The sequence below is a fragment of the Argiope bruennichi genome, chromosome 1 (assembly GCF_947563725.1).
Source record: "Argiope bruennichi chromosome 1, qqArgBrue1.1, whole genome shotgun sequence".
Classification (NCBI taxonomy): Eukaryota; Metazoa; Arthropoda; class Arachnida; order Araneae; family Araneidae; genus Argiope; species Argiope bruennichi.
In genome coordinates this window covers 67683848-67710598 of record NC_079151.1, presented here as the reverse complement: position 1 = coordinate 67710598, position 26751 = coordinate 67683848, and the positions used below count along the sequence as shown (strand labels likewise).

Genomic DNA, 26751 nt, shown 5'->3' with positions numbered 1-26751 from the left:
TTATCGAGTGATTTTTTTCAGAGGAAAATGATTCATAGTTATGTGACGTATCAGATAAGTTATTCTCGTAGCATGCTAGTGTTGTTTAAAATCAAGAGAACTTTCCCTTTAAGTCAATTATCAAGAGAACTTCCAGTCTGTATTATTAAATTAGGCATGGACATCTATTATATTTAACAATTACTTTACATTCGCATGACCCTGCGAATGGGTCATCAATATAGAGAGTAACTTTCGATTTTATTCCTAATCCAGAAATAAAAATAAGAAGATACCATCCACTGATAATTGAAATTATATCAGGACATGGGAGATTTCCTGCATATTTCCAAAGATTTGGAAGAATGCAAGACAATAAATGCATTTGTGGAGGAATCGGTACTGTTTACCACTATTTAGAGGAATGTATTAAAATCTCGGAGTTAAGAAAAAATCTGAAAATTTTAAATAATGACTTAAGTACAGTACTAATGGTACCAGGTAATCTTAAAACTCTGAAGGACATGATGTCAAAAATTGTCAGTTTTTTACCAACTATTTGAGAGTTTGTAGATAAGGAAGAAGGACAGTAATTGACCACTTTGTCGCCAATTACCTCGAGGAGAATGCCAGTTTTGCAAATCGGTCAATGCAAGGATGGACAATGCTCAAGATAGCAGTCGGCCACAACAAATCCTGTCGATACTGCTACGTTCAGTGGTGGTGGGGTGGTCGGCTGTACGCAAGAAGGAGGGTCATCAATATAAAAATATTCGCAGGGAAGATAAAAATTATAGAAAAAAAAACTTTTCTAGAAATATTTCTGTCAGATGAACTCTTTGTGGGTAAACATTGTGTAGGTCATAAAAATAAATTCACAACTGCGAGTAATACGGGTCCCAAAATATCACTTTTATAACTCCCAGTAATCATAAAGCCTCTTCCAAAGGTGAATGATCGCCCATCTAAAGTGATGATTGGCCTGACTGTCTAACACACTATGATGCTGAGAGTGAAAAATAAACGAGCAATGAAAGTGTTAGACGGATAAAAGCAGAATTTTTTTTCATTCTAGATTTAATTTAAGAATAAGTTTGTAACAATTATTCGCTAGTATTATCAAAATAATCTTTGTCAAAGCACATTTTTTAAGGACTAACCTATATAGCTATTCTAGTAGGAAAAACATGCATACCAAATGGAAAGCAAGAGCGCTTTTGGGTTTAAAGGAAAAATTCGAACGAAGAATTCAGCTTCTGAAATAAAGATGTATCTTTTCTTGCTTTGGTAAACAATCTTCCTGCATTCATCTGTACACCCTAGTACTTAGAGTACTTGTAGAAATATAATAAGTTTGACATGTAGCCAATAACTGTTGCAATTTATAAATCATAAAACAAATTTGGGTGATCAAATTTTCTTATTTAATCTAGTATGCCTCTGCTTTACCCCTTTCTTTATCTTAATTAGTCCAGTCGAATTTTTATAGAAAATAGCAAAGTGCGTAAAAATGCATAACATAAACGTAAAACGTAAAAATGCATTGGATTAAATTACCAAATTGGCTATCCAAAATAGACCCTTAAATTTGTACCGGGAGATGTTACCAGATAAAAAGAGGAAAAGATGGGGGAAAAAATAAAGAAATCTAATAATTTAATTAGGTCCAAAGAACAGAAAAACTACCTGGAGATTTCTGTTCAATGTTTTCACGCACACTTACATAATACACCACGATGTGTGTTAATAACTCTTTCAATAAAATACTATAACAGCCTGTTACACTGTAGAGCTTTGAAATCAGATCACTCATTTGGGCTCGCTCTGTATAATAGACATCGAGAATTTCTAAACGTCCTTGAAGTAATAGTAACAAATAGAAAAATCAGAGGAAATTCGAACTTTCAGTCTGTTGCATGATAATTTCTTAGACTTAATGCGCCTATTTTCATAATATTTTTAAAATTTACTTTTAATTACATAACAGCTATAAATGTACACACAGAAAAAATGTATTTAATAGCGTCGCGTCGTGTTTGCGGATAAATACTTTCATTTAAAAATATAAGTAGTATTGTGATATACGTTTAAACATGTTTTTTTTAACTTAGCTGCATTTTAGAAAAAATATGCATGGAGATAAAATTTATAACACTGAAATGTTTTTTTATTATTTTAAAGTTGTGCAAAAGTGGGTTTCGTGCAATAAGGTGTAATTGTTGATAAATGATAAAATTTTCATTAAGACCCAAGAAGTAAATATGTGCCGAATAGCTCTAGGTCTAGCGTCTGTCTTGTAAAGCGTTTTGAGCGACTTTTCTTTCAACGAGTATGTCACATGATACAATTTACAGACAGTGTACCATAATTGGTATTGTATGACTATAAACAAAAAAAACAAAAACAAAAAAATGTGAATAGCAGTTAAGACTCGAATTCCAGATTCTATAGCTCATTTAGATTCTATTGTAATATACTGCTTGGACATTGTGTCTTTCAGAATCCACTCATTAGAGTAATTCACTTAAGAATAATCATAAGTAAAAAAATAATTTTTAGTCTTTTTAGTTATTTTTGTTCTTCAAATAAGTCTCGCTTTTAACAGCATTCACAAAATAATAACAAATGTCTCCTTTTATTATTATTTATTTCTGTTAAGCATCCTTTTGTGCCAGTATTAACTATTAAATATTTGCTTTTATTATTTATTTCTGTTAAATCCCTTTTTGTACCAATATTAACTATTAAATGTCTCGCCATTATCAAAATATCTCAAATGTTCTAATGGTTGTCAAACATTAAAACAGCCACTATCTTGAAGCAAAAATTTAAAAATAAAAATCTTTTCATATACATCTTTTTATGATTTCAGTGGACATTCATATCAAAATTAAAGAAAAACTAACAACACGTTTGGTCATGAATTCGTAAGGAAACATTTACAGACAAATAGATAAAATTCCGAACAGTCAATTTGAAATGAAATCTCGCTTCGATCCTCAAATCATTATCCTCTAAATCCACCTAATTATATTCCCAAATGCATTTTAACAAAGCTGCTCAACTGTTTTTTTATAATTATAAATTTCAACATTTCTACTGTTTCTTAATTAAAATAAATTGAAATTTTTAGTCCCTCTTCTGAAAAAAAAATCCTTTTAACAATTGCCAAATCCAATCCTCGTCTTTCCTTTTCCTGAGTTATTTTCAAATTCTCCTTTAATCTCTTAAGAGCAATGAATCTTTTTCAGCATTTTTTAAAAATCTAAATCGCATTTTTAAAAAAATTTTTAACACGAATTCAACTTAATTATAAAAAGGATACGCATAACTTCAGAAAGAAAATCCAGTTTTTTTAATCTCTAATTTCTTTACTCCGAAATAGAAACTGCAGGTGCATGAAACACAGTACAATAATTCTGTTCAGGTGGTTGTTGTATTAAAATTAAATATCATGAAAGTTCGAGAAAAAGGTAACAGGAGTCCAAATGGTTGAAATCCTAACAAAGAATGTAGGAACCATTTGGATAAAATGTATCCAGACTATTTTCTTTATATATATATATATATTAAATCAATGTCATTGATACTTTGATGTCAATTGTAGCAGACATCAGTTATCTATGATAACACAATGTATCATAATTTTACAGTAGTATTCTTCTGTTATTTTTCAAGTGGCATTTTGATCTTATGTGATTCTTTACCGGAAAAAAAGTAATTAACTTAATATGGGAACCATATTTTTCTTGTTAAAAAAAATAACTCAAATTTTGAGATGAGTAGGCATTACATCATCATTTTATTTGACACAACTGTCATTATGTCAGTACGTTATGTAAAATTTGAAAAATTAAATTAGAGGGGGGGGACACCTGAAATCTGTATATATAAACACACCATCTTAACTATATCTCAAGAAGTTTTCCACAGGACTCAACTTCTACTGCATCTGACTTGAAAAAGAGATTTATAGGTACTGATATTTCCTTTTTTAAATAATATTTGCTATTAATTATAAAATTATATGCATTTTAAGTTTAAACACGTTTTCGATTATTTCATACTTTTTCCTTAATTTTTAAATATAATAAAGTTTAACGGTTTTGATAAAATTAAATTTTCAAACTGGAAATGAGTATCAAATTTCAGATTATCAGCAATCAATAAGTATTAAGCCAGCAAACGTAAAAAAAATTCGGCTTTCAGATCTCGAATTTGAATGTACTTGGTGCAGTATCGGAATTAAATGTCCTTCTGTGATGTGTAACAAAAATTTCAGGGATTAGTTGCTAGTTCAGACGTCATCCTTGTCGTTTGAATATCCCCAGAACTTGAAGGTTACCGAGATAGCACTCGTATAGTTTCAGAAATTAATGTAGTTTCAGAATCAAATTTAACAAAACAAAAATTCAAATCGCTTCTAATTTACATAAACCATTTTCTAGTCGTATTACTATTCCTGTCACTATGTTAAATTGTAACCAAAAATTCTCAGCAATCTAGACATTACGCTTTCGCTCTTATTTCCTTAAAATATTGCCATTATGTGGGGAAATGATGCTCACATAGAGGAAAAAATTTCAAAAGAAATGTTTTTACATTTTGTTAAAGATTTTTTTTTGTGGTAAAGAATTATGTGGTTTTTATTCGCGAACAATCAAATTGGTCCATCATTTACATTAAAATCAAAGAAATTTATTTAAAAATATCTAAAAGAAAATTGAATTTTAAATAATCTAGCCTCATCCAAATCTGTGCTTGCTCCACTACTATCTTGGCTAGATCAAATTTAAGAGTTCGTAGACTATATCCAAATACAGGAATAGAAAAGAATCTTCCCCGTGCTCTTAAAGGCAGAATGCGATATATTACAGAAGATGATAAGAGAATTTTGCTGGCATTGTATGTTGTATTTCACGCTTATAGTAAGGTTATTTTCTCACTTCTCCAACTGTAATCATCTAAAATGTTGGTATTTTATTGTATCCTTATTTCTCCTTTTAAATGATAATCTTTATGCATTCTGCATAAATTCTGGATTTCTGGGGAAAAAATCATACAAAGCTATCACAAAAAATTATAGTAATAAGAATTACAAAAAGATACGTCAAGAAACAGATTTCATATAAAGTATTAATAAGATTTAAATTATCAACTAAAATTCATTCGACTGTCCATTATCTTTTAAAATTTTATATAAAATGTTATTATCAAGCACTATTTATCATCAGAATTATTGATTCTCTCCCTTTTGTTAGAAATTTCAGCATGGGTCTAATCAGTATCTTACTGATTACCATCTGTTTTGCCTCTGTTTTCGGCACTGGCGATTCCCCTCTTTCTCCAGAGGAGAGAAAAGGTAAATATGCTTTCATTTACTTACAATTTTTACAATTTAACAGCTTTCCTCTTAAATTGTTTTTTACTTAAAATTAAAAGACAATGCAATTTCAGAAATATGAATTAAAAAGTGAAATATTTCTTCACGTGTTAAATTATAGAAGAATACATATTCATTGCTTTCTTTGGACCAACAATTAAATTAAAATATAATCTTTTTTTTTATTTTGATTCCATCAAAATTTTAAAATATCATTTTGTTAATTGTTATAGAATGATTACTTATGATATACTAACAGTACCCGCACAGCGTTGCCCGTGACATAATGTCCAAGAGGAAAAATTGGCTTTAAACTTAAGTCCAGCCTCCATCCGATATGATATGGGTATGCCACGCAACATCAAACAGACATAAAAATATATTTAGAAATCTTCAAAAAGAACCACAAAAAAAATTTATAGAACACATTCAGAAATATTAGACTGTTAATTTAGACTGTTAAAAAGGGAAAAATATGATATGATCATAGATAAAACAATTCACTAAAAATGTACAACAGAAGAGATGTTTTAAAATTTAAAAATATGCAAATAAGTCATTGTACCCACTGTTCCATATTTACTTAACAACTCTGCGTGAAATTAAAATGTATTAAATCTGATATGGAAACAAAATTTAACTGGCTTCATAATATTTCTTTGTAAACTATTTTGGCTGAGCGATCACTTTGCTCCTCATGAGATTCATTCTGTCTCTGTAATTCATTTGCAGTGCGATTTAAAGACAAACGGTTACTTCGCTCAACAGAAGACACTTCTTCCTTAATTGTGGACATTCTTTCTCTAATATTCGCTAACCGAACGTTTCTTTCCTCTACATTTTCATTATCGCGCAACAAAACAAAGCGCTTTGGCATTTAATGTGCTCCGACCAAGATTGGATTTCCTTTTTTTTTTTTTTTTTTTTTGAGGGGGGGGTATAATGAGTTTTCAATCGATGTTTAAAATCAGACGTAAACAAAGAAATGCATCGCATATGCATACCACAGGTCTTGCTATTTGCGGATGAGCAGTTTGACGTTTTCGCACAGGCGTGAATAAGTGCAAAGCACAGATATTGCTGTTTTACGCATGCATGAATCGTAGTAGGAAAATAATTAAAATTGCAATTATAAAACTCCTTTTTTAATTTTTATATGACTTTAATGTACTAAAACCTTCTCCAATAAATGCCCTACAAAATGGTACAAATATCTTCAATATCAGTTAAGTATTTCTCGAGTTTATCTCTTTCAAACATACAGACGCTTTCAGGAGACTTCATTTTATACTATGTATAGATGTGTTAAAAAATGATGAAAATTTTTGTTACCACCATTAAATTCTATTTATAAGGTAAAAATAGAATGCTTGAAAGTGTTTTTGGTTTCCTGTTTGGTTTAAAAGGTTCATGCATTCAATAAATAAAACAATAAAATAACACGGTTTTAATGTAAAACAATTTAGCGGAAGCATTCACTATATCTAAACGATTTATCTAAAATCAAATTTAACAGTTATTTTTTTAATCAATTTTCAGCAAGCCAAGCAACAATTTAACAGCAAATCAGGCTTGATGATCGCTTGGGAGGACCAGTCTTTCATATAAAAGAATAAGAAAAATTGTTATATAAAAATGCTTGTAGCTGACAATTACGCACGGTATAGTCTATTCATCTTAGCTACTTTTCTTATGCCAAGGTCCACTGTTTGATTGGTGCTGAAATTCATAAACATATATATTGTTTTGAGAATAGCAGAAAGATATAAAAATAAACTGAGGAATTTGTCATTTGTAATTTATGAAATGTATCAGTGATTTGTCGTATTTGTATTTTTTACTTAGCCATCCAAGAAAATCTTGACAAGTTGCAGCTGATTAAGGATTTTATGAAAGCAATATTTGAATCTGACAAAATAGAAAAAAGGTAAAATAAAATTTATAGCATTATATAATAAGTCCAGTTTGAAATAATGTTTTTAAAATCTTTCTAATCAAGCTCAAATTTTTAGAAACTTTAAAGTTTTTTGTTTTTTTGTTTTTATGTATTAAGTTTTTTCACGTATCTTTTATGATATTTTCCAAAATCTGCAGTTAAATTATTTTTAATTTCTTCATTGGGAACGCTGAGTTTAAATAAATGCTTACAAATAATTTTCTAAAATCAAATCCTTTTTTTTTTTTACTTAAAAGGGCTTCTATATTTCCTAACAGTAAACATTTTACTTTTATTTTCATATAAAGTTGTTTAATTAAAATGATTTGCGGCTCTTGTTTACTGATTATGAAATGAAATGAAAGAATAAAAATAAATAAAATTAATGAATTAAATTAAATTAATGAATTAATTAAAATGATTTGCGGCTCTTGTTTACTGATTATGAAATGAAATGAAAGAATAAAAATGAATGAATTAATTAATTAATTTAATGAAAGAATAAAAATATTTTGCTCATAAATATAAAATAAACAATTTTCAGAAAATATTGAGTATTAGAATTAAACTATTTTTAATGAGAACCATATAAAATAATGCAACACGCCAAAATGGTGAATACCTAACATGCATGGTATGCATTTCAGAATTAAGAAAATGAACGATGTTCCAAAATGTTTCCACGCCAATATATATATTACATATTCACTGGCCTAAGATGCCATGCATGTATGCATATTTAAAAAAGATTCTTTACTCTGTAATCAAGCGAAGTCTCTCCAAGCTTTAATGATAATAATCTCAATAAAAAAATATCTGGCGGCCAGCAGCTGCACAGAGTTAAGACGTTTGCGTATTTACAGCAAAATAGCCCCGTTACATGACTAAACATGCTGCAGTCTTTCTACTGAAGAGGTACGAAAGGTTTAGATTACAGTTAAATGAAATCTCAGAAGAATCCTGGTAGAGAAACGCTATAGAGCATTTTTTCTCATTCACATCTTTACATAGTAAGAACTGTGGCCTCTTTAGACAGACTATGTAATTACAAACTCTTGGTTTCCTTATGAATAACATATCACTCATAAAGCAGAACAATGGGATAAGGAAAGAAAATATCCGGAAATTGACAGAGGCAAAATAATTAATTTAATTAAATATTTTAATATTAGAAGACAGGCAAAACGAGTAGAGATTCATATATAGAGGGAAAAAATTTGTTGATATTGTCGGAAGTCTGTTGATAAATGTATTCTTTTCTTCTATCATAGTATGTGATATCGCCCTGGAACCCAAAAATCCCATGACGTAGTTTGGTACTGTAAACATGATGATTATTTCTGATTCCCAATTTTTTTCTTTTTCCGTTTAGGGCCGAAGACAAGAAAGAAGAGTGTCTTCCCATTGGGGCCGAGTGCAATTTTTGGACTGGACCCAACTGCTGCTCGATCAGAACAAGGTGCAATGTTTTTGACAGACTAGAAAATGGAGGTACTCCACGCGCCAGATGGAGGTCTGCCTGCAGAGAATACAACGGTGGAGTCTGGTTGGATGAAATTTACAATTTTTTCAAGAACCTCGGTTAAAGTGGGTTGCAGGTGAAAAAAGATTACAATGTGATCATTAAATGTTGCATATGTTGTGAAAGATTAGCATTAATAGTACAATAAAATTAGTTTACAAATAAAAAAAACTGTATTATTATTTTTTATAAATCAGGATAAATTCAAACCGTTTCCAGTTACTTTTGAAATTTATTTCGCTGTTGTGCTACCTTCTTTCATCGTTCTAAAAATTTGTTGCATGTAAACTGAGTCAAGGCAACTGCGTATGTAAAACATCAGGTCACTCACTGCCTGTGCAACTTTTTAAATTTATGTAATAAGAATTTCCTAACATGGTAATAGTAACATTAAATATGTCTTCTCAGGAACAATAAGAAATCACCTATCATGCTATGGAAGTCGATGAGAGAAATCTTTAGATGTCTGAATACCAAATTTTCTTTATAATAACTTTAAGATCTAATACATTAATCGTTAAAAGAAGTAAAGTATTTTTTTTTTTTCGTATTTAGTCATTTTTTTGAGATTTTAGGAATCTGTTAAGAATATTTTATTCTCGGGTTTTTAAGGTTATAGATGTATTGATATAAATAATCATCTTTTAAAAAGAGCATGAAAATTGGAGAGTCGATTGCGCAATAAAAAGAAAAAAAATTCCCACTTATATCTTGAGATACTACTCTATTCACATTATTCTATGGCTATGATTTTATTCTTTAATTAAAATAACAAGAACACCTTAAATTTTAAAAGTTATTAACTAAATTAAAATTTTATTTTATTTTATTAATTAAATTAAGTTTATTTTATTAATTTTTAATTAAATTTTATTAATTTAATTAAAATTTTATTAAATTTTAATATTTCCCTTAATATAGAAACACTATAAAGGTGCAGTTACCACGTCCCCAAAATTGATGCAGGATGTTTGGTTACCAAACTTGGTTACTTACTTACACCCTTTGTAAAACCTTAATAAAGTGCATTTAAAAAGTAGATAACCTTAAATATTTTTACAAAACATTTGCAAAAGGTTTCATATCTGAAATTTTATCAAAGAAGCCGATGTAAATACTTTTTAAGAGTTTGTAAATTACGTTTCACCTGACATCAATAAAGCAAACTTTGATCAGATACAATCACTTAAATTCTGTCTTCGTGCATCGCATATTAACAACTTTTTAGAGTTGATATGTTCAAAGGCATGAAGATCAACTGCGACAATTTTTTTGTAAATGTTAAGGGGCAAATACAGAGGGAATATTAAAATCTGATTTTATCAACCTAGCAAACAAAATTTTTAACTCAGTATTAACGGCAAATATCATTAGTAGTTTCAAATCAATTAATGATATCTAATCAAAGCAAAGCAAAGAAAATCAGGAGGGCAAGGAGTAAAAAATCATTCATGCTAAATGATCTTGTATGCCTATGTAAGCATCTAGATGCTGCCACATAACATTATTGAAAAAACTATTAAACAAGATTAAATAATTGTTTCGATACAAGACAATTGAGAACATCTGGGACGATGTCAGTTCACTGTGGAAGTAGAAACCAATGTCATTTTCGCTTGTATTCACAATAAAACTATTATTATTTTATTTTTTAATAACTGGAAATAGTTTGCAAACATTATTAAACAGCATAAGAATATTTGGATAATAGAAAAATATTACTTTACTATTTCTAAATTTTAGAGTAAATGCCCATTTTACTCTGATATATTGAGAGTAATATATCTATGACTACATTTTTATAATTTAATTTTTACAATTAATAAATAATTAATTTTAAGAAATTTCCTATATTAGTTTAAAGGGTAAAGCTAAATTTTAAATAACTTTGACAAAAGCTTTTTTTTTTTCATAAAATTCTTCAAATTTTTGAAGTATCAAGAAAGTAGCTATAAAATGTAGTAACATAAAAAAGTACACTTGAGTTAAAAATTTGTTTTGCGCACTTGCGTCCATGTGTGTGTGTGCATTTCAAAATATAAAAAATAGTTTACCATTTAAACTGCATGAAAAGAAGAAAAAAATTACAAAGGATATTGCTTCAATTTGAAGACAGTACCTGAAGAACTCAAAATGGTTTTGACTTAAAAAATTTATTAATGAATTTTTAGAATGAGATACGTTGCTGCCTTTTGTCAAGAGAACCTTTTCAGTATTTACCTATCCTTATTACTTTATAATGATCTTAAGACCGCTGTTTGCAGCTAACTGCAAGAAAGCCCATAACCGGTACATCCAATCAAATCTTCTCTTATATTAGCCACTGTGAGTCCCCTGACACACTTTAATACCCTTACATACATTTTCTTAAGCTGTTTGTACGTCCTTACACAGATGCCATTAATGATTCCTTCTACAAAATGATAATGCGCGGCCATACAAAACTTGGTGGACTTCATTCGCTAACAGGTTCTTCTAACAAATTTGCATATTTAGGATGCTTTAGGGACACATATTGTTGCACTTACCGTCAGCTATAAATTTCGGAGATGGAACAGCAATAGGAATTGTTGCCTAATGAATGAATAAACGTATTCGTTTTTAGGGTGGTACATCCTTTTCATGACTGTATAGTATAATTGAAGATAAATTACAGATACTGTGTTTTTGTCGTGTTTTTATATTGTGTATTTCAAGATGAAAAACAAATCCATTGCTTTTCTTTTATGTCTTATCTATGAAGCACTGTTTGAAAAATACTTTTTCCAAATTTCATTTAATTACAAAAGATAGCAATTTCAATTTTTCTCCTTATTTTTGAAATTAAGTGCACTTGCATTCACGAAATCTAAGATGTATATTTATAATATTTTTATCTATCTCTGTCTTGCTATTAAGAAACCAAAAAAAAAGTTATACTTTTGTATAATTATAACATTTATTTAGTTTGCGTAGCCACTTTATTTTGTAAATGTAGTAAATACATTTATTTGTCAACATTTTATAGAGATTATAATTAAAAATAAGCATTTTTTTTTTTAAATCGGACAACCAAAAGGAAAAAAAAAAGCATCTGATACATCGAACACCAACATCGATACACCAATTGATACATCGGATTGATATTCTGAATTTTTTTTAGAAGTCAAACGAATTTTTTAGAGTGGGAGAGGAAAATAACAAAATCTGAAGTTATCGTAAGAGATATTAAACTTATCCAATTAAAAAAACCAAAATGCCAGTTACTGCCAGTATTTTCAAACTGCCAGTCATTTCGAGATATATCTTGACAAACTTGTTATTTTAATCGCAGAATATAAATTATATAATTATTTAGTAAGCGAAACAAAATGTATGAACTCTTATATAAATATAAAAATTCATATCTAAAATTTTATGTTGAATTACTTTCATTGTCAGTAACTAGTTCCTTTTATTTACTATCAGATCAGACTCCTTTTAAACAAATATGCATATAATCATATTATAATGAATTAATACTTTAATGCTGGCTCATTAAAAAAATTTTATGAGATAATATCTCAAATAAGATTTTTCTAAAGTAAAAGTTACTGAATAATTACTAAGTGTAAAGAATGAAATTTTGCCCAACGATGATAACTGTATGTTAAATTATGACAATGATTAATAATAAATGAATAACGAAATAATATACACTTTAATCACGGTGAAACAGTTCATTTTTTGACCATCAATGATAGGTATGTACTTCTAACTGGAAAAATGCTTTACATTACTTAAAAATTTTATATTTTATGTTGTTCGAGTAAATAAATGTTAGGACGAAAAAATTATCAAGTCTAAATCTTTATATAACTCGACTGTTTTATTAGTCTTGTTAAATAAAATATTTTTAACACATATTTTACACAAAAAAAGTTCCACTGTTTTATGACGAAAGTTGATTGAATTTTAAAACTTTAAATATCATTTTTTAAATAATTTAAGACTATTTGACCGCTTAGAGGAAGACACGCCAATCAAACGGGTTGCGCTTGCTCGAGGCGATTAGTAACTGACTTAAAATAATTAAATTCAAAGCTTCAAAAGCTTATAATTAGGAAATAGGTTTCTAGAAGCAACTTGATTTTATGGTTATTCAAATTATTGGTGTAGTAAGAAAGGCCGGAGGGCAGGATCTTATCACCTTAAGGAATAATTCTTTTTTGATATTGTTTTTAGTTTAAATAAATGTTATTAGTGGTCATTCTTTTTTGAACTTTAAACAATGAACTTCATATAAATTTGAAAATCATAAATATCAATTAAAGTTATATTAGTTTTCTGCGTTATTAGTTATTATTATTATTATATAGTATGCGTATATTAATTTTGTATAAATATAACAAAAAAAAAGCGTCTTTTCAGATTCCTTAAACACGACAAATTAGTTTCATGGAAAGATTATATTTTTATAGCATCAGTAATATTATTTTGTATGAAAAGTCACATTTATAATTCTCTGCAGAGTCAAATACATTACAATCTGCATGGATCCATTTTCTACAAACAAAAAAATAAATAAAAAATAATAAAATAAAGCCCCACTTTGTTTTGTGCTATGCTCTGTGCACATCTGAGCCATGCACTTAATAAATTATACAAGAACCATCGGGATAGTTCTCCCCGAAACTTACTTGCATACTCGTTAATAGAGATGCTAGTCCCTCTTACCTCCCTCCCGCATAAAATTATGGATCTTTGCAGAACTGTGAACACTACGAGTGCTCAGAATCCCACACATCAGAGTAATATATTTCGTAATGTAATTAAAGAAATTCGGTTTATGCCATTACCGAAAGATTTATCTTTGACGATAATTCATCTTTGTCTTACGGTGTTTTGCATTTTACCCAAGGACCTCTTTTTGAATCGATGCGAATTTCAGCGCAATGAGTCAACATTAAAACGTTATTGAATCAGGTGCGCCTTTTTTTTTTTCGACATTAATCATTGTCATGCAACTAATATCAGAAAATTCTATTTATTTTTTGGGTGCCTTTTTTTTTCGGATCGATTGAAAAAAATTTAACACAAAATTACAATTGCAATAACAAGAGCACATATTAAATTTCATTTACTTAAGTCTTCGCATTTTTGAGTTATCTCTACTTGCTAAGTAATGTTAATACCCCATCCAACTGTCATGTCCGGAAGTGAAGAACTTAAAAGTACAAGTTTTCCGTGAACCATTCCATAAATCGGCAATTGAGTTATTGTGTTTACGATCATGCAAAAATGGAGATCGACAGAAGATCAATCCCTTGACGAATTTGCTTCAAAATTTGTTATGGATCAACATTTTATGTATCCACCCTTTACGTTTTTTAGTTATCAAGTTCATTTCCACTTGAATAGCCAGGCAGACAGATTTACTCTGTAATAGATTTCAAATGGCTTCAAATCTGACAACTAATACGTTTGCAAAAATCGAGTTACGTAATTTTTCACAGATTGTCCGTGGTGATTATTATTATTAGCAATTGTCAGAGAAACTCAACTTAAGAAAATGGGACAAACTATAAACACATTCCAATAGTCCCAAACATAATTTTAATATAAATTTTTAATAAGTTGATGAACAGAGCGAATTAGAAATCTGGAACAGTTTTTAAAACTAATAATTAACGAGCGAATAAAGATGGAAAGATGCCGTCAATACAAAAAAATATGGCTATATCAAATCAATTTTTTTTGTCTTAAAATTGTATTTACTGACAGCAATTTTTGCAATTTTATGTCAGATGTTTCTGCATTTTACAAATAAATAGTAAACATAGTACGTGTCAAAAGCGAAAATGTTGGGTAATAACAAAAAAACTGTTTTACCTTGACGTATAATGTCAACATTAATGACTTTCTTGCATGATCTTCTGAATTATTTATGACTGCCGAGCGCTTTAAACTTTTACCACATAAAAAAAGCATCGACAATTAAAAAGTTTTACACAAAAAAATGGCAGATTTAGATAAGATATTAACATTGTTCAGTTTAATTTGCCACTGACATATGGTTAACCAAGCACAAGTACCAATTTTCCTTTCTATATTACGAAGCACGCAATTGTCATATGTGGGACTCTGAAAATACAAATCTGAGCACTTATAGCCATCAAGGCCTTGTCCAATGTTCACAGTTTTATGGGGGGGCAAGAAGGGGGTAACACATTTATTAGAGAATATGCGAGAAGTTTTATAGAGATTTATTTTATTTTTATGGTTTGTCTTCTCGACTCCTCCTCCTCCTTTCGCAGGGAATCTAATTAATTCAGTTTACCCTATTTCACTGGTTTTTATTCATTTCATCTGAAGATTCAAAATCAGGCAAGAAAAAATATTCTACAAGAATAATTTTTAATCCAGGATTTAATTTAAGAAGGGCCATTATAGTAAGCGAAAAAGCGCCTGAACATTCGTAACAAAAATGTTATTTTGTCAGTTTTTGAACGATGAGGTCTGTTCGAATGTATTTTTTCATCTTTTTTGATTGACTAAACATAGATACAACATACTTTTTGCACCATACGTTTCATCCCTTTATTTTGGCAATGTCTATTCTTTTTCAGCATCTCTTTCAATGTCAAATTGAAAAAAAATATATACTGGCATCAATCACGAGTGTCTTCTTTTTAAAGCATCACATTTTTTCAGATGATAAGGCATCTCAATGGTTCATCACGATATTTATATTTTTGGAAGAAACTATGTCTCGCATTTGAAATCATCAGAGCTTACATCAATCCTTAGTGGAAAAAATCGGTGTATATCTTAATAATAGTTCTTATATCTTAAAAAAAGTAAGTGTGTTTAGTTTTTAGTATACTATCATTTTATAATTTCGAAAACACAATTAATTTATTTCCTGTTTTTAAAATACATTATATTTTCTAGTGGAGTTGCAAACTTTCTGTCTCAACAAAATATTCAGCAAATACCTGAAAAATAGCTTTTAATATTCTGCTAACCCTAAATTTATTAACATCCTATAATTTTTCAAATAAAATTTAAGTTCATCAATACGACCCTCCAAAAAAAAAAATTGACAAAGTCTTTCAGAGTAAATGATAATAAAAATAAAAGAAGCTTTTAAACTTGTACTTCTTTTTGCATAGTAAAAATGTAATACTGTAGAAATATTCTAAGTAACTGGGAACTTTGATCATATTATATCTGAATTTTTAATGAATATTTAAGAATTTTCATTTTTTTATATACTTTTCAGCTTAATTTTTTTTATCTTGCTGTTTTCAGATCCTCTCCTTTTTATAATTTTTGCATTAGTCTCCGGGATTTTGATGGAAAAAAATTATATTTCTGTTTTAACACGTTCATAAAAAATTATTTTTTAGTATTCATTTTTTTTATCTTCATCATATTTTTAATTCTTTATGATAATAATCATGAAATCTTGTATTTACTTTTTCCCAAATTTTATACCAAATATTGTCTGTTATTTTAAATAAAAATATTAAATAATTAATTAATAATTAAATTCTAAAGATATTAAAATAGGATAATTTCAATAGGAATACGAATACAGAATTCAGAGAATTTTATTTACAGAATTCAGAATAATAAAAAAACTTAAAATAAGTGAAAAATCAGATGCAAAATTCCTTCTTTAAAAACATGTAACAAACTAAAGAAAACCAAATAAAATGTAAGAATGGATAACAGTACAATAAAAATTTCAAATGAAATCCGAGATCATCGATAATATCATTTTAACTGAAAGTAATATTCTCTTAGTATTGCTCTAGAGAACTTAATACAAATGCTCGCTTAATTTTATGAAAATATTGTTCACATTTCGGTAATAAATATAGGATAAACTAAATAATAAAAAAATTATAACTAATTTATGAAATAAATTGGAAAATTTTGCAAGTGTATTAAACTTTAAACAAGTAACATTACAAAAAAAATTAAGTCGATTCCTACTTTTGCAAGAATTGGACTCGCATTCTTCACCTTCACGAGAAAAATACTGAAATCCTTGCATTTTACCGAGTGAGCTACTGCCTGTTGATTTCAATTCTCATTACAAACTGCTAACACTCTATTTAAAGTATTACAAAATAATTAAATTTAATTAATGAATTAATATTTGAAAAAACTGTATTGAAAAGACTTAGTTTGAGGTTTGATTTTTTTTTATTCATTTGATATTGCATATATATACACATTTTAAAGGCTAAAATTATATGTCAAATCCATTTATCTAAATAATTGAGTTTTAAGTCGTCACGTCCACATACATGCGAAAGTACAGACAGACTCTTTAACGCTTTGTCAGATTTCATGCAAATTTTAATATGGATCTACACTTTGAATGCTAAATCCGTATCCCAAATTTTATTCATCTAGTTCCTTACGTTTTGTTGTTAAAGTGTTCCTCTATAACCATTCCGAGAGCCAGACAGATTTTTTTCGTTCAAAATTTGAACGTAAAGATCGCATACTAAATTTCATTCGTCTATCATAAAACATCTTTGAAGTATGCTATTTAGTGAAGGACAATAAATAAACAGAGCAATTTGCAGACAGATATAATTCCAAAATGTATTTTTCAGATTCAAGGAGGTCACAATGTGGAAATTCGTAAAAAAACTCGATTTTATTATTATTATTTTTTTTTTTTAAGGATTGCAACAATTTTATTTTAATACTTTGAATGTGAAAAAGTAAAAATCATTGGAAAGCTAACCAAGTTATATGCTTCAGATATTTATTAAATAAATTTTAAAAAAATCATAATTATAGGTTTTTTTTTTTTTTTTTTTTTTACTGGATGATATTAGGACATTAGTATACTCATTCTTATTCAATATGGTTTCATTTTAGGAAGTGGTTCAAATGCTATCGGATTTAAATTTGTAACATATATACGTTGTAAATTTTGGGCTATAAGTTTCTTCAGCACCGACAATGAACGAAAGGCCTGATTAACTTATAGCGACAGGCAGAGATTTAATAAAAACGAAATGCGGTCACTCCCTAGTAGCTCCGATGGTGGTGATCTAATGATGTGCAGGTTGAAATGTTTCAACAGCGAAAAATATTTCGTTTTTTTTTTTTTTTTGCAAAAAAAAAAAAAATCGATGTTTTTTTTATCTAATAAAAAAAAGAAAGCGTTCTTTTTTAAGGAATTGTTTTAAATGTAAATAAAACTTTTCAGGCGCTCTGTATTTCTCAATACCGCCATTTCATCTTCCAGAATGATTCCAGTTTCCCTCTTCATTGCCAGCTGTCTGACTTTAGTGATCAGCGATTATATTTCTGTAAGTCCAGAAGAAAGAAAAGGTAAATGAATATTCTGTTTTTAAATAATATATTTTTTGATTTATAACTCATGGTAGTAAGATTAGCAATTTTACGTCCTTAATTTGATATGTTATGAGAATTAATAAAAATGGTCTGTGCTTAATTGATAAACAAAACTTTCATGTTTACTTTTGCAACTGTGTTTAGTTAAATTGTGGATCGATTAAGAATATTGCGAACCGGTAAACAATGTGCATTCGCTGTGTAGATACCTCACAAAAATGACAGCTCTAACGTAGCAGCGCAACAGCTGTAGCAAGGTAGAAATGTGTACAAAGATTAGAACTTTTCTCCACCAATTATTATTCAGTTTTGATTTTGAAGATGTAAAAATTTTTTGGAAATATTAAATGCACTCAAAGATAGTTTCTCCGTTGTAGTTCCTCCTCTTCAGGTTTAGTACCTAGATTATCCATGCCCGTCTCTCCGACCTCTCGCTACATCATTGTGGAACAGAGTATATTGTTTATTTGCTTCTTTTAATCTTATAAGAAAGAATTCTATTCTTTTTAATTATGTGTCGATAAAGTGGTAAACCGGTAAAAGAGCAAAACCGGATAGTATTGTAGCTTTTATCAATAATTCCAAGAAGTACCTTTCTGAAACAGCTACCGTTAAATGCATGCACATGCTTTTTTTTTGGGGGGGGGGGGGTCAATTATAACAAATTGTAAATTATGTAATTACTTTTTGTAATAATTATATATTGTGTTCTGTTATTGGTTGTGTTTCTCAAAGGTAATAGAAAATATCCTTGAAGATGATTCTTTAGAAAGAAGTGATTTTAGAAGGATAAAATTTAAATAAGTAAAATTATCTGTTAATATAAATACTAAAGTATCTGCAAAGCTAAGGATTTGATTTCATACTATAGCAAAAATTACATTCGGGTTTTTTTCCGATTTAAAAGCCTTATTAGCGAAATATTTGAAATAAAATCTCCATATTTTGCTACAAAAACTAAAATTAATTTTTTTCTCTAATGAGTCTTTGATGAGGTTTATACATATTATATATTAGACCAAAAGTAATAATTAAAAATAAATTTTCGGACATTTATTAAATCCAAAATATATAGTCCAAACAGATATTGGACCGAAAGTGTTAAACTCGAAATACATTTTTGGGCATTTATTAGAGCAAACTTTTAGGGATCTAGGATGACAATCTTTGCAGATAATAATCCAATAATCCACCGTCAATCAAAAAAAGGCATTTTTATTGAGAATAAGAATTCTAAATTTTCGATTTTTCCAAAATAATTAATGTAGTTTAACAAGAATATGAATTAAAATTTGTTCCCGAAATGCAATTTCTATTACAAGAATATTTAAAACATAGCAAATATATTTTAAAGACAACTTTTTATTCTAAATAAAAGTATGTGAGTGGTCTAAAATGTTTAAAATAAGATACAGGGTGAATCATACTCAAGTAAACAAACAGTTTCATCTAATTATCATCATGTTGATTAGGTTAGAGAATTAGTTCTTAATAATTGTCGTTCGGCAATTATATATTATTGAATAAAATTATTATATTGACAAATATGATTAAATCGAAAACTACCTGTATTTCGACGAGACAAAACATACTTTTTTTACATCCCAGCTATGCCCTTTCTCATTGTGCCATTATTATTTATGAATTTTTGACAAAAATTCATAACCTGTTTTCATATGCCGTACATGGTGTATTCACCAGATATTATATTTTGTGACTATTTTTTTTTTATTTATTTATTTCTGCATGACTGGTTGGAATAGCTTCTGCGTGTCTTTGTTTTGAATCCATTACAGCAATAAAAGAAAATTCGCTAAGAACCATGAAAATATTACAAGAAAATGTCTTTAAAGGATGTTTTGAGATAAAAATATTGGCAGATGTCTACTGCAAATCAGAGGAGTTAAGTTTAAAGGAATTGCAATAAATACTGATCCATATATATTGGCACCTTTTATTTTATGGCAACAATCCCGATACGCTTTAATCACAGTAATATGAGTAGATTTTATGTCCGATTATAAATTTGATTCATTCTGATGTGATATATCTGAGGCATTTATTTTCAATGGGGAGATTGGCATATATAAAGTCCTTCGAAATGTTTGACCTTGTTTTAAATATAAATAAGTTCGATTATTAAAGTAAATACAGTAATGAGGTTCAAACAGAAGAAATATGTAAATTAATATCCTTTCAGAACAATATTTTTTAAATACTATAATTAGGAAATTGCTGGTAAAGAACTACAGTAATTAATAATTTTTATTTTAAATAATATCATTTAGCTATTCAAGAAAGGCTGGATGAGTTGCAGATAATAGAAGCCATTTTTAGAGCAATTCTGAAAGGAGAAGATTCATCTGAAGCTAGGTAAGAAAAGCTGCATTCTTTAGTAATCCTTATAATAAACCATTTCTTTTCAAGGATTTCTCGGATTATGCTTGTTGGCTATTTTTAGTGTAGTGTTATTTGAGTATTTTTTTACTGACAGGTAAATACGAATGTAGATTAAATATACATTTTTTAAAAGTTCTTATCTGAAATATTACTTAACAAACTGACATAACTGTTATTTTTCTATATATTTCCATTAACCCGCTTCCATCTACCGGCTTTTCCCAACATATTGAGAGCCTTTTTTTTTTTTTTTTTGTATTTCTGTATAATAGATAAAAAAATGAACCAATCCTACATGAAACCTTTCCTCTTATTCTTTGAGGGGATTCTAAACAATACTTAGACTGAAGGTGCTAAGTTATACTGAAAGGAGGATGCTGACATATTGCGCAGTCAAGTTTCTATAATTTTTGTTGTACTACAGCATCTTTAATGAGTCTTGTATTATCCTGGAAGAAAAAAAAAAAAACATCGCTGAATGGAACGGAATGTGCTATGAATGTTTCAGAAATGTTCTCTAAAATTTAACGTTACTATAATTCATGGTCGTCAGTGAAGAAAACTTGAATGATACAACCAGTGTATCCCCAAAAACTGTAGTGATAACTTTTCAAGCAAATAATGAATATTTTTGCTTTTAGTGGAATTTTTTTCACTTTCTATGACTACTTCTATTTCCAAGACCACTTTGTCAAAAGGCGATAATGGTGTATCCAATTTTTATCACCTTTGATGCACATCAATTAAAATGCTCTTCAAAAAACACCTTCTGCCGCTTGAAAGAATCTCAAACGCCTGACAAATTGCTATAGCTTCAATCTCTTTATTTACTTTCAAAATCTGAGACCCCTACCTTGTTATAAATATACGGAATCGCACATTATTCTAGATGATAAATTGAATACTTCCATAACTTATACCCATTTCATCACTAATTTCTGGAATTGCTATTATTTTATTTTTGCCAATATGAGCAATTGAAATCAACATTCTTAATCATTGGACTGAACATGTGATATGGGTATTAACAGGGTATTTAATAAATGGTTGTGCTTAGTTAAGTGAAAGTTTTTTCATGAGATATTAAACTTATAACTTATGTTTCAAAAAGAATTAAAGAAGACAGAGTTTCAGATATAAGTTTTTCGCCAAAATTACTCCAGAGTCATGCCGGTGCGGTAAAGCTACGATGAAGACTTAATCATGAAGGCCGTCTCTTGCCGTTCTTCAGAAATACTGGATCGATTTTCAAAAATCTTATTGAAAGTATACAAGTTTTATTATTATTATTATTATTATTTCACTCACATTGTACATATTCAAAAATATAATATTTGTCCTATAACTAATAGCATTCCTTAAAAAAAAATTAAAAAACGTAATAAATGTGCAAATCAGCACTATTTGTGAATAATATTCCGAATAATTCAAGAATGGTGTCTACTCTGGTCGTGTTGTTCAATGCACGAATTCGTCTTTCTTACAATCATGTAGCAGTTGATATATTCTTAGTTCTAACATAGCCTATATCTCTTAATTCATTGAATTTATTTCGGTAGATTAAAGACTTCTTTATTTTTATTCTTTTTTTAATGGAACGTGAATTTCTCTTGCTCAGATAGAAAAAAGAATCTGAGTGAGAACGAAATTTTAAAGAATGAAGTGACGAACAGCACTGTATATTTCTGGGTAAGATAAAAATAATACAGCTTTTTGAATTAAATAATTTTTAAAACATTTCCGTTAATAAGTATAGGACACTTTCAGCGCAGTAAATACCAAGTATTTTATATCGAGAATTTGTTTCTTACTTACATGAAACAAAACAAAACAAAATTTTACTTTCAATAAACTAGATAGAGAAAAAGGAAACTGTATTTCAGTTTTCGTTAATTTTAATAATTTGAACAAATATATTTCTCTTAAATGTACATCAAATACTTTTAATTGTGCTGTCACACCAATTGTGATATTTCTTTTGTAGGAATGAAGCTAACTGTCTACCACTTGGTGCGGAATGTAGTTTCACTTCTGGTCCTAGATGTTGTTCTGTCCGTTCTAGATGCGTCATCTGGGATAGACAGGGATCAGATGATCATGGAAATGCAAAATGGACTTCACATTGTCGGGAATATAACTTTGGAAAGGGAATGGATGCAATCGATAAGTTTTTTAAGAATCTCGGATAAATGGATCATAATGCTGATTCGAGGTTTGAAAAGCTTGACATGACATTGCATGTATTCAAAATAAAATTATTTAAACGATATTATAATTGTGTATTCATTCTGAAAAAAGACAGATATTAATAATATAGACCAACAATACTTAAAAATTAAGTACAAAATTAGTTTCCCTTAATTATTTTCAGTCCATTATTTTAATTTCCATGAATCATCACGTAGTAGATGTAGATATATAAATGGATTGAAGATTAAAGACTGGATTAAAAAAAGTAACTAAAATGTGTATCAATCAAACTAATCGAAAAATATATTTTTAAAACTGCTTTCTTAATCCAATGAGGAAACTTTATTCAATTTTAAATTTTCAAATAGAGATAAATAAGTCGGCGATTTTAGTTTAATTATGTTAGCAACACGTTCTTAAAGCAACATTAGGGCTATTTTGGAACAGACCTTGCAATTTTGAAAATTTCTAAAATTGTAACATTTATAACTTCATAAATCGATCAGATTTTGTCACTGAAGATGGAAACGTTTATTTATTTAAAAGTTGGAATGCCGAGAATATTTCACAGAATGCGATTCTTTAGGACCAAATAACTGTATGAAATTTGGACTTCATAATTTTTTAAGTATATTTATAGACAGAAACGAAACAAAATATTATTGCTGATTTCATTTAAATCTTTTTGAAATTAAAACTAAAAAAAATTAATTTTATGATGAATCAGAAATTCTTGTTGAATAATTCTTTGAGATATTACATAAATTATGAAAATTATTCTGCAATGCACATAAGACTTTAATGCCTAACTATTTTGATTTCAGTGCTCATATTTATTTTTAAAGGCATGCTGGTTTTCAGTAAAAAAAAATATTAATTGCAGTTTAATCTCTTCCATTTTAATTTAAAGATGAAATTTAACAGGAGCTGATAGAAAATTAGAGATTAGAAAAAAAAAAAGAAAATTAGAGAAAATTAGAAAATTAGACAGAACGGCTTAACCCTCTAAGAGTTTCTCCTGTACTTCGATGTAATGCCATGAGGTCATCAAAAAAGTGCTGCACGGATTTTGACGCTTGATCAGAAACGAAGCTATGTTTAATATTATTAGATATTCTTCCATCAGAAACATAGTTTGACCTTCTGTGTTTCTAATGCTTTGTAGATCTTTTATTCTTTTTTTTTTCCTGTGGTTGTATCTGTCTTGCTTTCAAATATAATGCAATTATATCTTTTAAGGGTGTTAAAGAAAAAATGAAATACAAAACTTATAAAATCGTTAGATACCAATGCAAACATATATAAATGTCACAAAGTACTTCAACTTACTGCTTTTATATATGCAATTTCTTCTTCTGTTAACAATTCACTTCTTTAATTGTTTGTTCTGTATAACTTGTACATAGACAGTAATTAAAATTAGAAAGCCTTGTAGTTTTTTGCATGAAGGCTTAGTGTTGTTATCAATTATCCACAAAACGCTAAAGAAAGATTTTTTTTTTTTTTTATAAAAAGTATGTCAATTGTATCGCTTCATAAATCACATTCTTACTGTTTGGGATGAAATGCAATTCAGAAAAAATATACATAAATTATTCTGAATATTGCAACTCGCCATAAAATAGTTTTAAAAAAGAGGATAGGATATTTATTAGTATAAGGGTTATGCAATATTGCAAAAAAAATCATTTAATTAGTTAATTATATTATTGCAATTATAATATCTCTACTAATCTATCTAAAGTGGAAAGAGTGCCTCTCTCTCTCTCTGCGCGCGCGCGCGCGCGCGCGCGTGTGTGTGTGTGTGTGTGTGTGTGTGTGTGTGTGTGTGTGTGTGTGTGTGTGTGTGTGTGTGTGTGTGTGTGTGTGCGTGTGTATCTATTAGCGCATTGTAAACCAGATCGTTTGAGCAGAATTACTAAAGAGTGGAAATATTCATCTCGGAGTGAATTTATTGAAAATTTAATTAATTAAAAATTAAGTAAGATGTCGGTATTTTTTCAAAACAATCTTCAAAGAGGCAATTGTAAAAAAATAAGTTTTATACTATTTTAAAATTTAAAAAATTATTTATATTGATAATAATTTTATTCATGTAAATTTTTTCTTGAAGGTTGCCAATTTTGAATAGCATTTTTTAAACATAATTTTCAAAAATAATGTTCATTGTCGGAATGAAATTCAAACAACTTTTTTTCAATGAACTTTTGATCGCATGATTTTTTCCAATGCTGAAAATTAACAAAGAAAGATTCTTTTTATTATTTGTGTAATTTGGATAGGAAATAAAGAAAAGAGAAGTTACAGAAACTCGAAATACAACAATCTATTGAAGAAAGATCATTCGAACAGTTAAGTTTTTAATGGCACTATGATATGTCATGGGACTTGACTTCATTAGAAAGGTTGTCGTGCATAGTAAATAAAACCGGTATTAGGAAATTAAAATAACGTGTCTTAGAGGGGTTTTTTTTTTTTTCCAAACTATCCTTAAAAGATTTATTTGAAACCAACCAGACAGACATAATTCGAAAAATGTGTTTTTTAGACTCAGGAAATATGAAACATGGAGAGTCCCCAAAATTTCGAGTTCGAATTTTTTGATAATTACGTTACATTCTCCTTGTAACTTCATATATGAAAAAATAAAAATATATGGAAGAAAATAAAAAAATCAGTATCTTATTTAGTATTTCCTGCTGTATTCCATACTTTATTTTATGCTTCACAAAATATATTTCAAGCTAATTCATGTATTTTCAGTAAAAATTTCTCTAATTCAATTACAACAATTCATAAAAATATGCTTTGGGGAAATATTTTAAATTTTAATTCATTTAAATTTTTATTAAAATTTCAAAAAAAGTCTCCCCAAGATACACATCTCTTCCTTTCAAAATATATCTACGCCAAAATTTTGTAACTTTTGGTCTAGCAGTTTATCATCTGTGCATGAGAACACACATACGTATATTTTTCATCATTGTTATTATTTAATAAAGACCACTAAGACTCTCAGCAGTAATATTTTTAATGAAGCTGCCTATCTCCAATGACATTTAATCTATATTAGAGAAAAATGCATGCATGCGTGTGCATGTATGTATGTTTGGTTGGGTTAGAACTGCTAAATTTTGCACAAATAAGCTTTAGCAGATGGAAATGTGTATCTCACACCGATTTTATTGAAATTTTAATTAAAAAAATAGATAAATTTTAAATGATATTAATTTAGTTATCCTGCAATTTTTTTTCTACAATTTGCCTATTTTAAAATATATATATATATATATATATATATATATATATATATATATATATATATATATATATATATATATATATATATATATATATATATATATATATATATATATATATATATATATATATTTTTAGCGCAATTGTCAACAATAATGTTGATTTTTGCATTGAAATTCAAACTGTTTTCATCTTTTCATCAAATATTTAACCAGATGATTTTCTTTCGTTTCTGTAAGCTAAAGAAGAAAGTTCCTATTCATTATCTACGTAGTTTATGTGTGGAATAAAAAATGCAATTGGAATTTACCAAAAAATAGCATGTAGTTATAAAATAGATTAATAGGATAGGCATCTTTATACCATGGGACTAAATATCATAGAAGGTTCATTTACATAAGAAAGTGGACAGGTGCAAAACTATTACTATAGCATTCTTTTAATATCTATCACATTTAGTGCTTAAAAATATTTTGTTGCAAGAAATCATGAATATCAAATTATGCTTAAAAAATTTAACTGAAACTAAACACAACCAACACCATCTGTAGTTTAACGCAAAGCGTATAATTATTAATAAATCTTAACTCGTGAATTAAATAATAGAACTGCAAGTGCTATCGTGAATAGGCACATGAAAAATGAAATTAATATTCATTTCAAAGAACATTACGTAACCTAATAGATTTCGAATTATTATTACAGAGAAAGTACGCCAAAAATAACGTAAAT

The 26751-nt window shown here is 28.4% G+C and overlaps 2 protein-coding genes across 3 annotated transcripts; both read left to right on the top strand.

The window, feature by feature from the left end:
• The first annotated feature begins 3844 nt into the window (after positions 1–3844).
• LOC129968155 (uncharacterized) lies at positions 3845–8972 on the top strand. Its single transcript, XM_056081978.1, has 4 exons — positions 3845–3955; positions 5241–5341; positions 7208–7289; positions 8671–8972. Exons 2-4 carry the CDS (start codon positions 5251–5253, stop codon positions 8882–8884), a joined length of 387 nt encoding a protein of 128 aa, XP_055937953.1. The 5' UTR covers positions 3845–3955; positions 5241–5250; the 3' UTR covers positions 8885–8972.
• A 6558-nt stretch (positions 8973–15530) lies between these two features.
• LOC129969277 (uncharacterized) lies at positions 15531–22837 on the top strand. 2 transcript variants are annotated; one of them, XM_056083781.1, is made up of 4 exons: positions 15531–15638; positions 18059–18144; positions 20457–20541; positions 22553–22837. In XM_056083781.1, exons 2-4 carry the CDS (start codon positions 18060–18062, stop codon positions 22755–22757), a joined length of 375 nt encoding a protein of 124 aa, XP_055939756.1. In that variant the 5' UTR covers positions 15531–15638; position 18059; the 3' UTR covers positions 22758–22837. The 2 variants fall into 2 exon arrangements, with proteins under 2 accessions (XP_055939756.1, XP_055939749.1); XM_056083774.1 differs by having other exon boundaries at positions 15532–15638; positions 18020–18144.
• The last annotated feature ends 3914 nt before the right edge of the window (positions 22838–26751 follow it).